The 13,337-nt window shown below is 36.6% G+C and overlaps 1 protein-coding gene across 2 annotated transcripts; it reads right to left on the bottom strand.

Annotated features, from left to right (window-relative positions):
• Positions 1–876: 876 nt before the first annotated feature.
• Positions 877–13,297, bottom strand: NPM1 (nucleophosmin 1). Of its 2 annotated transcripts, XM_010972256.3 has the most exons (11): positions 13,131–13,297; positions 11,193–11,272; positions 10,494–10,613; positions 10,049–10,142; positions 9,607–9,713; positions 9,441–9,505; positions 7,738–7,795; positions 7,296–7,379; positions 6,352–6,453; positions 4,074–4,148; positions 877–1,234 (listed from the first exon to the last, which is right to left on the bottom strand). In XM_010972256.3, the coding sequence occupies exons 1-11, from the start codon at positions 13,186–13,188 to the stop codon at positions 1,196–1,198; spliced, it is 882 nt and encodes a 293-aa protein (XP_010970558.1). In that variant the 5' UTR covers positions 13,189–13,297; the 3' UTR covers positions 877–1,195. The 2 variants fall into 2 exon arrangements, with proteins under 2 accessions (XP_010970558.1, XP_010970559.1); XM_010972257.3 differs by lacking the exons at positions 877–1,234; positions 4,074–4,148 and adding an exon at positions 5,005–5,350.
• Between the last annotated feature and the right edge of the window lie 40 nt (positions 13,298–13,337).

The raw sequence follows: 13,337 nt of genomic DNA on the forward strand, positions 1-13,337 counted from the left end.
AACCATCCAAGAGAATCAAACAGACAGCCTAAGAATGAATGTTAAGTAGGAGGCTAAAATCTCCCAAGACAATGTCCCAGACCAAGAACAGTCTCTGGAGAATAGATCCACAGTCCACCAAGGGCCCAGAACAAGACTATAAGATATTATGAAATCCCAGACCACCAGCAGTAAAGCAATCTTACTTAGCTCTCAGAAAAACTGGTCATATACAAAAGCATACACAAACATGGAATGGACTAGGCCGAGACTCACATTTAAAATTCTGAGAAAAACATTCAGCCAACAAGGCAGTATACAATTTGATGTCAAAAATCAAGTTCTTTTCAGATATGCAAAAACTCAGAAAAGACCCGCCATGTATTAGGAAACTATTGGAGGATACACTACAGCAAAACAAGAGGAATAGAAATCCAGCCCTGACCATCATGCAACCAAATCTTGGTAAAACAGATAATGGGGGTCCCAATGATTCATCGAATAACCATTGCATGCAATTAACTTCCCCTACAGATCTCAAATGTTAAGTACTATTTTGGGTAAACTGAGAAAATAGAAATCATTCTGTTCTGGTTCAGATGAAGAACCCTAGTTGAGAAAGGCTGCTGCAGGCTGTTTAAAACGCCAGATTTTCTTTGGGAATGAAAAGGCCAGGACAGGTTGATAGGAAGGTCTGATGAACATCTGGTAATAATTAACTGTTACCAAGAGGTGGGAAGGTAAAAGCACTAAATCCTCTGAAAAATAGGTTGGTTAACTCTTGAGAAGCAGAACTATTTACTATTTTAGAGATTTGAGGATACTATTTAGACTTTTAACTATGTACATGTATTTCTTTGACAAAGTATTGAGAGTAAATAATAAGAGAAACAGTGCTACTTTATTAAAATACTGAGTTTATTTCACATGTATATTTTTGTCTCCCCACCATTTCCATTTGTCTGACCACCACTACTACTATGTCCTATCATAACATTCCATACATACTTAAAACCAAGCAAAGGGTGGAGTTCCATCTTTTAAAAACTAAACAGGCATTTTGGACAACACATTCTTGGCAATGAAACCTGGACAACATTTATCAGACACGGTAGGGAAAGTTCTCACTCTGCGTTATAAAAAGGACAGCCAGATATCAACTGTTACAGAAATGAAATAAGACGGAAAAATTTAACAAACTGTTTAAACTATTTTCTTAAAGAGACTTCCTCCACTGCCAGAGATCTTGAATAGCCTGAAAAGAAAAAAAAGAAATGTGGTTTAAAAACCACAACACTTCATAGACACCAATAAATTAAACGTGTCTTTGTACAGTTCAGTTCAATGCATCTATTTTTCATCTAACACCAAAAAGGTTCACTTTAGATAATTAACTGATTAAGAAAAATTACACTTAAACATAATTTAATTTCAAGTACTTCAATTCAGACATAAAATCATGCGATTCTTCTAAGCAAGAGTTTTTACTAATTTTATACTAATACGTATTTAACAGCTTAGGTGTATTTAGTTAAGGAATTCAAAACCACTTTGGCCAACGTTGCCTCAATGCCATCAGCTTTAGGGCTGCCAGGATTTAGAGAAAAACATGCACCTGTACAAGGACCACATAAATATATATACCTGAAATAAACCAGATACACCAAAGATACACATCTCTTTACCTCTCAAATTATATTTCCCTGATGACATGGGATCAACGGTTCCTTGTTTTGCATGATTTCCTTATAAAAATCCCTTATAGTCTATGTTTTGTTTACACTGTTTAACAGTTTCTATAGTGGTCACATCCAAGTTATTTCATTTTATCCACTGAGCATTCATTAATGAGAATACATGCTAGCACTACCATCATATATATAGAGCATGTTCTGCCAAATTACTCAAACAAGCTCTTCTGCTTTGTTAAAACACATTAACACCGTCTTCCATGACTAATTTACTTTTCCATTCTTGAAATCTAATGATTTAAAATACTAATGACAAAAAAAAGGAGCACCCTTGTCAATTCCTATGTCCTTCTTCAACTTGTAATTCATTCTGCTTGTTCTGATGCTTGTATTTAGTAACATCCATGTAAAAGAACCAAATTCTTCAAGTGATAAAAAGCCATTTCAAAAGACAATCATTTAAGTACAGTATTATCTATCTCAAGCTGGTGGTCTCTTTTCCTATTCATAAATAATGCCTCTTTAAGAGAAAAAGTTTTGATTTTTTTGGTCAACTCTTTAAAGGATTCAACAAGTTCCTTCAAAGCAATGGAGAACTTCAGTGACTGTTCTTCTATTAATTTACATGATCCTACTGCTGAAGACATTTAAAACTATGAACAAGAAATAAGTAGGTTCTACTCAATGTATTACTTAAAATGTCACCAAGAACTTCAGGGGCCTTTAAAAAAATATGATTTCAGTGCTTCAAATAAAGATGAATTCTCACAAATACTGTTGTTAAACACAGCCATCGGATTTAAAGTGCAAGGGAACTGAATGAATACCATGTCAATAAATATCATTCTCTAATCTTTCAGTTAAATACAAATGCTAAAGAACAATTTCATGACACTCCAATGTCAAAAAATACCAGATGCTGCTTGACCTACGTAATATATAAAATACTGAATGGGGTGGCAAACACCTTCCTAGGTCTCATCTCGAAGATATTTTACTGGCCATATCCTCATAAGCAACTTTTTTCAGAAGAAAAATTGTATAAGCAACGAGAAGATATTTTATACATTGTGATCATATACATTTGCAGTTATGCTATAAAAATGTGATGCGTTTTTAGTGTCTCCTTAACAGTAAACTGAGCTGTCATATTCTTTATTATTGAAGAAATTTCATCCTGGCACCTGAAAATATGCTTTCAGTTTTGGAGTCAGAAAACACTTCTGACAGCGGGAGTTCAATCATTTCAGCTGTATGGCTGATGTTACACTGTCTGGAAGGCCTTGCAACTTTGGTTATTACTTTATCTTCACTTGAAATTTTCTTAGTCAAAAATTTTACCACTTTCTTTGGTATTAGTTGTAGAAATAATACACCTCTTACGCTTCCCTGTTAATAGATGTTGGGTTATATCTGACTTTTCACCATTTTCAATACTGAATTAACAACTGCATACTGTGTAGTTTCAAAAGGACTTTTATATTTACTAAATGCCCACTACTCAGAAAATTCATCCAATTTACACTGGCAATTTGGGATTCAAATATACACACACACAAAAAGAATACCAACTAAAAGAAACAAAAGATTCAATCTGGTCATCTCACAGCTATGGCCATGAAGGCTAACTCACAAGTAACTGTATAGAGTATTAAATCGCTGAGAAAAATAGTGTTGCCATTTAAATGATTTAAATACTAAACAGCTCTAAGTAATATATTTCTTTACTGAAAAAAGCTGAATACAGGAGATTCAGGGAGTCCTGAAAACAACCATTATACAAAGGGCATGTCCTATATGTACATGATGCAAAGCAACCCTGTTAACTGCTTTTACATTTTCCTTTACAGCCTGAGTCAACTGTAAATAAGACAGTAAAAATAAATGACTCTTCTATTGACAAAACGTTCCCATTAATAAGGTATTTCTTCACAAAATCTAATAGGTGACTTTATACATTGAGTATGATAATTTGGCTTCTTGCTTCCAAATTTTACACGTAGGTTGATTTCAGCAAAATGTGCTTCCCATAAGATCTATGGAGAAAATCATCCCTGCCAACTCACAAGAAAGCAAAGACCAGACTGCTCAAGAAGCCAAATGGAGCAGCACAGAAAACCACAGCTCATTTCCATGGCCAATATAGTACCAAAAGCAAAACTGAATTCAGTAACCAAGAGATAATTTACCAGCTATACAAAAGCTGGGAAAAATGTACTAAAATTAATCTTCTCAGTCTATCCCAACTAAATTCTTAAGAGTTTCCATGTATTTAATGTCAAGTATTACCTGTGGTTAGTAACCTTTTAAAAGAAGCCAATGCCTAAAAAGACTAAACAAATAACTATAATAAATCACAATAAAAATTTTGGATTTGGCCATGTCCCCAGAAAATTTAGTTACCTCTTGGTCAGTCATCCGGAAACAATTCTTCACGTAATTGATGAACTTGGCTTCCACTTTGGGAAGAGAACCACCCTATTGAAACAAAAGCATTATTAAGGCTAAGTATAGAAACACTATTTTGGGGAGGTAACTTTATGAAATTCCTCAAAGATTTGCATGCTGTTTATTATACGGATCACTGTGATTCATTCCTTGCCCCTTCAACTCTTAAAAAATACTTAGTAAATCCCTTTTTAGGCCTAGAAAGACCTGTTGTGCAACATATTAGGGAAAAATGTAGTAACGGTATTCCACAGTATTCTCACACTGATAAGGTCTGTCAAAGCTTCAAATCCCCCCCAGTCACTCTGGAAAAAAAAAATTGTAAGCTATGCTTGAGATTCTTTAGGCATTCATGTCAACTTGACTGCCTACTATATTATGTAACAAGTCAGCTTTATCATCACCCTCTACCACCCAGGACTAAATACAAAACATACAGCCCCTCTAAGTATCATGTAATATAAAAGCAACCAAAATTGCTAGAAAAAGAAAATCACTTAACATGTACCAAGACCATAGGTCCAGCACAGTGCTAATCTAGGAGTCAATTCAGGGGGTATATGAACAAAATGGGGGGAAAAATTGTATTACATTTCATTAAACTCTAAAATTTGGCATTCCTTTCAATTACGGGCACAGGGAAGAAACCACAATTTCATTAGCATCAAATTATTTTCAAAGTATTTTGTCACCAAATATTTTCAAAGATCTCAAAATGTTTATCACTGCTTTGGAATGTCAAGGTACTTTATTTTCCTTGTAACCTGAATCTTCTATGTATTTTAAAAAGATCAAGAACACTTTAGGTATGGTATACTTAACTGCCTCTATCACCTAGAAAATAAACCTCACTATAGTTTACACTTTTAAATTACCGTCACATACATTCTTATTTGATTCAAAGATTTATTGAGCCAACTAGGGAGATACAAAGGTGATTAAAACATGGTCAAAGAGGTGAGGCAGATGCACAAGTAATAAAAAGCAAAGTGTAAGGTTCACTGAATCACAGCAGTCAAAAGAAAGTGCTTTAGGAGAGAGATCAAGAGATTGCTTCCAGCCTGGAAGGGGGCGTGGGCAGGTGGCAAATCAGGAAAGGGGATTGGTATTAAAATAGAAGACTTCAGTCTGGATTGTTGATGATACTCAGTATGGACTATATTTCTCTCCTTTTCCTCTCTCCCCATCTTTGGGCTTAATTTACCAGTAGTGCCCAGGATTGTTCAATGTGCCTGCAATTAAACCAAGGAGATAGGACCATATTAAAATTGGGGGGAGGGGTACCTAAAATATGTCATTTTAGCACTGTATGCAAGGGATAAAAATAGAGCAGTGACTGATACCACAAAGGCTAAAAGTTTTACAGTAGTACTAAAGCAAGATACATTCTGGTTTTAAAATGCTACTTTTCCAATTGATTCATAATTGCACAAGGAAAAGAAACCTACTGAAGCCATGTAGAACCTAGAGAGCACAGGAAAAAAATACGGGAAAGGGGGTCAGTAACTTCCTCACCATACCATATTTATTCTCAATAACTGGGGTCTAAGAATATTACCCAAAGTTTCTCTCAAATGTGTTTCAAGGAATCTAAACCAATTATTCCAGTATAGAGTTCTCTAGTAAGGGGAGCCCTCACCCCAAAACAAACAAGTAGGACAAAAGCTAAATCCTCCTCTCACATTTCTAGTACTTAAAAGGAAGATTAATGTAAACCTATTAGTCACTCAAAAATTCAAGATATTACCAAACGTTTTGACTGGTGACACCTTGGTGCACAAGGCAAACAAATGACTCAGTTTGTTGGAAAATGTTTCTCACTAGAGTAAAATTTTTTTTAAAAAAACTAACACCAAGCAGCAAAAGACTATACTTTTCCAGCTGTTTGCAATTTTAGAAGACTCATACGCCCCCTGCTGGCTCTGTAGCATCATACAACCAGGCAAGGGAAATGTTTTCATTGATCTCATTTTAACACCTAGGGTCAGAATATATCTTAACAGCTGTATTCCTTTTGTAACTGAAAATAAAGCATATGTAACTTCAAATACGCAAAGAATCAGCAGAGATCGTGAATTAACATAAGTAACTAGGAATCCATTTTTTAAAAAAATTTCACACCACAAAAGGGGTAGGATAAAAAATGAGGAAGAGTCCTGTTCTACCCAAATCCCAGAAAAGTTTAATTTGAGGGAGAAATAAGTCAATCTAGTTTTTGAACAATTTTACTCACTTTTTCTATACTTGCTTGCATTTTTGCTTTAATGTCTTCTACAGAACTAGGTCCTTTTGGTGTTTTAGGAGTCTTTTCCTGTTTTTTGAAGGATTCTTGACCCTGGAAAAAAGGGCTAATTTCAACACCGTAAGAGTACACACAGCTCTTAAGATCTAACCTACCTGGATTTTCTCAATAAATTATTCTTACAACCCTTCCTTGTAAAAACGATTGTATACCAGTTAAGTTGCCATTATAAACGAATTCATGTCTGAACAATAATTTTTTGTTCTTAAATTACTTTGGAAAAGTAATAGAAAATAGTTTGAGCCTGCACTTACATTCAACACTAGGTCAGTTCTACACTTAAAGGGTGTTTTTTTTCTTGTAAAAAGGGTATTTTCAAAAATGAAACCAGAAGGTAAGAAAGTTAATGCAGCTTGAGGCCTGGGGCCCACAACCATAGCATTTAAATGATAATCTCCCAATATACAACCAGCATTGAGAAACTCTACACTATACGATAAATATATCTTTCAATAAGCAAATACCCATACGTAACACAACTATTTATATCACGATGACAATCCTTCTGTTAGCTCTCTCACCAACCTGAACACCAACCAATGTTAAGTGGTCAACAATCTGTGTGTAACTTATGGTTAACCCTCCCCATCTGTCGTTCCTCTGCATCCAGATCCAACCAACTATGAATATGCAGTACTGTAGTATTTACCACTTGAAAAAGCCCATGTATAAATGAACCCATACAGTTCAAACCTATGCTGTTCAAGGGTCAACCGTCTATGACACTGATTACCAACAAGCACATTTTAGCTCTTCAACACCAACTATAGGTATTCTCCAAAGGCCTACCAAATTTTAGACAGTAGATTCTTCCACTTCTATGGAAACTACCAACTTCAATGGAGTCTGTATTTGTGCGTTATGTTACCACTTACTTTTGATCTTGGTGTTGATGGTTTTGAGTCTTTTCCATTCTGGTTTGATTTTTGTGCATTTTTGGCTGGAGTATCTCGTATAGACTGCAATTAGAAATTAATCTTAATCAATGCCCCTCTCTACATAACAGATGTATCAGCGCAAATAAAACTGCCCCAAACTGTGTAAAAGCAGCCAGGTTAAGATGAAAACAATCATTCTGACAAAAGCTTGCAAAAGGGCTAACAAACAGGGAGAAGCCCACATGGAGAAAGAAAATAGATTATTCCCCACTATTAGGCAAGTTTCCAGGACAGCACTACTCAGGACCAATTTTAATTATGAGATCATCGTTTCCTAAGCCAACTTTTGTTAAGTACAAAACAAGTCAACAGCACTAAAAAATGCCCATTATTTCTTGTTATTAGCTATTTCTGACTATTTTAAAGTACTGCATCTTACTTTCTTTACTGGAGCTTTTTCTTCAGCTTCCTCATCATCAAAATCATCATCATCATCACTACAAAAGAAATAAGTCCTTATTACTGATTCAATGCACTCAACAAATCTAGAAAAAGTGAAGGAACCTACAAGTTTAGTCAATTAAAGCATGAAGAACTTTCACAATTTTGGGGGTTGACAGAAGAACCGAAAGCATGATCTTTAAGAGATATCTGCACATTCATCTTCATTGCAGCATTGTTCACCATTACCAAGAGGTAGAAACAACCCAAATGTTCATCAATAGTTAAATAAGGAAAATGCCATACATATACACATCAGGGAATACTCAGTCTTTAGGGAAATCCTGTCAAATGCAGCACACAGATGAAGCTTAAGGACATTATGCTAAGAGAAAGAAGACAGTCTAGACAGTCACAAAAAGACAAATCCTGTATGATTCCTCTTATATCAAGTATCTAAAACAATCAGTCTTTACAGAAACTAAAAGATTGGTGGTTGTCAGCAGCTGGGGAGAGGTGCAAATGGGGGCTTTTTCTTCAATAGTTACGGTTTTCAGTATTACTAGTTGAATCTGAGGTCTAACAATAGAACATAATTAACACTACTAAACAACATTTAAAATAGTTCAGATGGTAAATGTGTAATTTTTTAATAACTAAAAAGATTAATTTTTTAAATAAAAATGGGGTTACTGAAAGAAATTTAAAAGATAAACATATCCCACATTCAGGGGCCAGTATATATTAGGGTGGCAACTCTCCAAATTAATCTACAGATTTAACCCAATCCCTAAAAGAACCCTAGCTGGCTTCTCCATAGAAACTGATCCTAAAATTCATTGAAATTCAAGGAACCCAAAGTAGCCAAAAGAAATCTTGAAAAAGAACAAAGTTGAAGCATTCCCATTAAGTGACTTCAAACTGAAATCTATAAAAACTGCAAAGCAAAAGAAATTAGAATAGTGATCATACACCAGTAGAATGGAAATGCAAAGTCTAGACATAAATCCATATTTATGGTAACTATTTTCAACAAAAGGATGAAGACTAAAAAGTAGGGAAAGAAGTCTTTCACAAATGTGGACTGGATATTCACAATCAAAAAAATGAAGTTGATACTGCTTCACATAGCAAAGACTAATCACAAACAGCATTTTATTGCAGTGTCTGTGACTTCACCATAGCCTGACCTAGTTCAAAAAACACATCAAAACTTGTTTACAACCAAATTTAAAATTCTCCAAGAAAATCCTATTCTCTTTTAGAAACTTTTCTTCTAAGGACCATATAACCACAGACCAAAATCTTTTGTGGGGGGAAAGAAAATCAAGGGAAAACTTACAAAATACAGCTGGAGCTATTCAGATTCTTTCTGCTCAATCCATTTTATTACAAACTCTTCAGCATAAGATACACCAGACTTGTGAGCGTAAGATACACCAGACTTGTTAACTTGTTAGCACATTTAGTAATTTTTCTACTAAATTTCCCTCAAAAATAAAGCACCTAGTCAAAACGTTTTGGGAAATGCTGCATACTCCATCCTTTAACTCAGCTCATTTAACAAAAACTCACAACCATTGACCATTCACCTAACATTTAATAAAAATTACTTAATTCCACAAGATAATTTTGGTAAATAATTTTCATGCAACTCCGCCCCATACAACTATGTCAGGTTTCTAAGGGCACATTACTTACTCGTCATCATCATCGTCATCGTCATCATCATCTTCATCTTCATCAGCAGCAAGTTTTACTTTTTTCTTATTAAAAAAAAAATGAACACACATTGATAAGCAAGTGCTAATCCAAACTACCAAACTAAAGCCAAGAGTAAGTTATGGGTATTAAATTACATCTATACCTGTGGAACCTTGCTACCACTTCCAGGGGCAGAACGCTTTCCAGATATACTAAGGAGTTTCACATCCTCCTCTTCTTCATCTTCTGACTCTGCATCTTCCTCCACAGCTAAAATAAAATCCTTTATCAGCCAAAACTAAAACTCAACCAATAGCAAGAACTCAGAAGAAAAGGGCATTGTTAACATACAGTGATGAGCACTTAAAAACTGAGATTCTATTAGAATCAGAAAATAGAAAACAAAAATTTTTAAGAAGAATTTTGGGAGCTAATACTAGGTTTTACATGCAAAACACCCAGCTTTTTTAGTTATAATTTACTAGATGCCCATTTTAATCTATTACAGACAGTTGTACTAGAACTAAGCATATTTTATAAAGTACAAATTGGGAACAGAGAAACTGCATGAAGAATAAACAGCATAACACATAAAAGTAACATACCTACTAAGTGCTGTCCACTAATATGCACAGGCCCTGAACCACACTTCAACCGTAAGACCACAGGTGGTGTTATTTCAAAGCCCCCAAGAGAAACCTGAAAAAAAAAAAAAAGAAAAAAAATTTTAAATCACTAAATATTGTGAAGAAAATAAAAGGTTAAGTTTGGTAAAAAACCTGTTCATAATTTTAAAATGTCTCTGAACAAGAAAACTCATCAGCCAAATAACCTAGTGAACTTGTTTTTCCACCTCTGATAAACAAGCAGCTACCACCATGTTCAGGAGTTGATCAGTCAACCCATAGTGACAGAAGATGCAACAAGTGACTACTAGAAAAACCAAACCAAATTTTATTTCCTTGGTGTAATCTAAATGACACCCACCTTAATTAACAATTAACAAAATTAGACTTTGACATAAAATCCAAAGTATGAAAGTGTCCTTACTGTTGGCTGTACAGACATTTTCAAAGTCGCCAGTGTTACTTTAATTGGACTGCCTTCGTAATTCATTGCCTCTGCTTCAACAATGTGCAATTCATCCTTTGCACCAGCCCCTAAACTGACCTGTGAATAGAAAAACAGTAATTCAACTTGAGCTTCCACTATTTTACAATGCCCCCCAATTAGTTGTTTTTTAAAAAGCAGGACAGCTATAAACCTTTCATTATTACCGATAAAAAACTGATTTGAGCACAATGTTGTCTTCAAGTTTTATGTGACTGCGACAATTCCTCATATTCAGTAAATCTGAATAAAAATACATTTGATGACATAAATATTTATGTCATCACCTGTTCATAGTATAAATTACCTAACATTTGTTGGCCACCTAAAGGTTGAGTAGTAGGATAAAGCCTAGTGTCTGTGGGGAACAAGTAGATTTTTATTTATCACTACCCTCAAAGGCTTTATAACTGAAGGAAAGTACATAAAAAAAGCTGAACATAGTGTGACTGGACTTTCATTACAATTACCAAATGAGTGGTAAAGATGCCAAGCTTTGTATCACATACATAAAGAAAATTAGGTATATACAATATTCAGTTATAAAAATACTATTATAAAATAAATACTAGGCCATACAAATAGGAACTAAGAGGTTCAAAACAAGAGATATAGTTTATTTTGAAAAGTTTTAAGTACCGTTCTTAAAGATAATTGGTGCTCATTTTCATCATTATCCACCTTAAAGTGATAATCTTTGTCGGCCTTTAGTTCACAACCTGTAAATGAAGAAAAAAACCAACTATAATAAAGAGAAAATAACACAAAACTTCAGTGCTGGTAACCAAAAAGTTAACTTCTGAACTAGTTTTTACTATTCTACCAAAAGGCAAGGCAAAAGTACCTCTCCGGATTTCTTAAACACAGAAGTTCATAAACACCAAATAACATCCATACAGAGCTTTATAAATTCCACTTTCCCAATGTACTATTTTATCCTCAACTACACTACTATTCTCAGGTAGAAACAGGCTCAAATACTTAGTAAAACGAACTGAAACCAAACCTAACCTACAATGTTGATAGAATCCCAGTATTACCTACCAAAACTCCCACTAAAAGTAAACATCTACATCAACAGCTTATATCTACAACAGAAAAACTACAAACGTCAAAAAACAAAAACACGTTACAGAGGTCAACATTCCATCTTTGAAGTAAAAGAAATGATATATATTAAATTCTGTTCGGAAATTGTTTTAAGGCAGGAACAGAGATAGCCTAGGAATATTCCCAATACAAAGAGTTAACAGAAATTATCATATAAATTCATCAGAAACTCCAACTTTTCAAAACTAATAATAATAAGAAAAGCCTAGTGTATACTGCATGTTACTACCATTCACAACAGGCAAATTGTTTTAAATACCATCAGAATTAAACTTAACTTAAATAATCCCACTTAATTGCCATCTGATAGTTACTAGAATAGATGCTCAAATGTTATTGCTCAATTAACTAATCTCAGTATGGTATATAAAGAAAAAATTGGGTGCAGGGCTTGCACTTAATTCAAAGCTTATCTGGCACAAAGAAATGGCTTCAAAAATTAAGTATAGTGAGACTGAAAAACCAACGCAGGCCTCTTAGCATGGTGCCTGAGGGGGAAACCCCAAAACCTCTCTCTATATACAACGACACCTTTAACAGAAAGCTGCCTCCGCAAGTCTTCCTCCCCGACAAAATCATTTATTGTGGAGCCAAGGGTGATGGGGTTAGGTCTAATTTCTCCCTACAAGTGCAACCTTCGTTAAGTCACTTTCCCCTGAGCATCAGTATCGTCATCTGCAAAGTAGGCGCGACGATTAAAAAAAAAAAAGACTCTAAACGAGAACTACCAGCAGAGATGGTTAGCACTGAACAAAGACCTCCAGCATCCTGGCGCTGCCTACCAACTCTCCTAACATTTCCCGCCCAACAGCCTCAATTAAGCCCCAGGACCCCCAGGCTCGGGGGTGACAAGACACCAGTGAGCCCCGGATGTAGCGCCCACACCCCCTCCTTCCCCCAACCACGTGGCAACCACGTGCTCCCAGCGGTTGCGGCCTCCTCACGCCGGGCCGCGCCTCCCCTCCCCCCGTAACCCGCCGAGGCACTGAAGCCGAGTCTCGGCCCGAGAGCGCCCGACCCTGAGGCCTGAGGGCCGCAGGACAACGCCAGGCGCTATCCATACTCTCCTCCAGAAAGGAGGGCCAAGCTTCATATCTCGAACCCACACAACCTCATGGACCACCAACGCGGAACCCGGCATCAGAAGCCTACCGACTCACACCTCAGAAAATAATTGTGCCTGGAGTTCTACCGTGTGCCTCAGGCAACGCCGAACCCTCAGTCCGCCGGTTCCACGTTACCTCAGGCCCTGGGCCTCCGACCGCTCACGCCCCAGGCTTCAAGCCGCCCCTCCTCCCCGCCTGCTCCCCATCCTTAGATTTCAAGACGCTGGCAGCTCGCTTCCCACTCCCTCGAGCCACCTGTCTGCTTAGCTTTCTCCACCAGCCCAAGCCTCGGTGGGACCCCCCCACCACCACCTCAAAACCAACAGGCCCTGCTCGGCCTCCTCCACCCCCTAGCAGTTACCGAAAAGGTAGTTCTGAGGCCTCAGGGGGCTCATGTCCATGTCCATCGAATCTTCCATGAGTTGGTGGCACGCACTTAGGTGGGAGAGAAGACGGACGGAGATAAACCACCACTGTTCCGGAGAACAGCCGCGCAGGACGGAATCACACCAGGGAAAGGACGCGGGCTCCCTGCGCACATATATAGCACCGTGGAGATCTCGCGAGA

This window comes from Camelus bactrianus, chromosome 22 (genome assembly GCF_048773025.1).
Source record: "Camelus bactrianus isolate YW-2024 breed Bactrian camel chromosome 22, ASM4877302v1, whole genome shotgun sequence".
NCBI lineage: Eukaryota > Metazoa > Chordata > Mammalia > Artiodactyla > Camelidae > Camelus > Camelus bactrianus.

Bases quoted from the DNA above. Each gene is read 5' to 3' on its own strand.
- NPM1 (XM_010972256.3), bottom strand. From the start codon at position 13,188: ATGGAAGATTCGATGGACATGGACATGAGCCCCCTGAGGCCTCAGAAC. The intron at 7,380-7,737 runs GTAAGATGCAGT...TTCTAATTGCAG, and splicing joins AAAAAGCTCCAGTAAAGAAA to TCTATACGAGATACTCCAGC. The intron at 1,235-4,073 runs GTAACTAAATTT...TTTTCTTTTCAG, and splicing joins TCCGGATGACTGACCAAGAG to GCTATTCAAGATCTCTGGCA.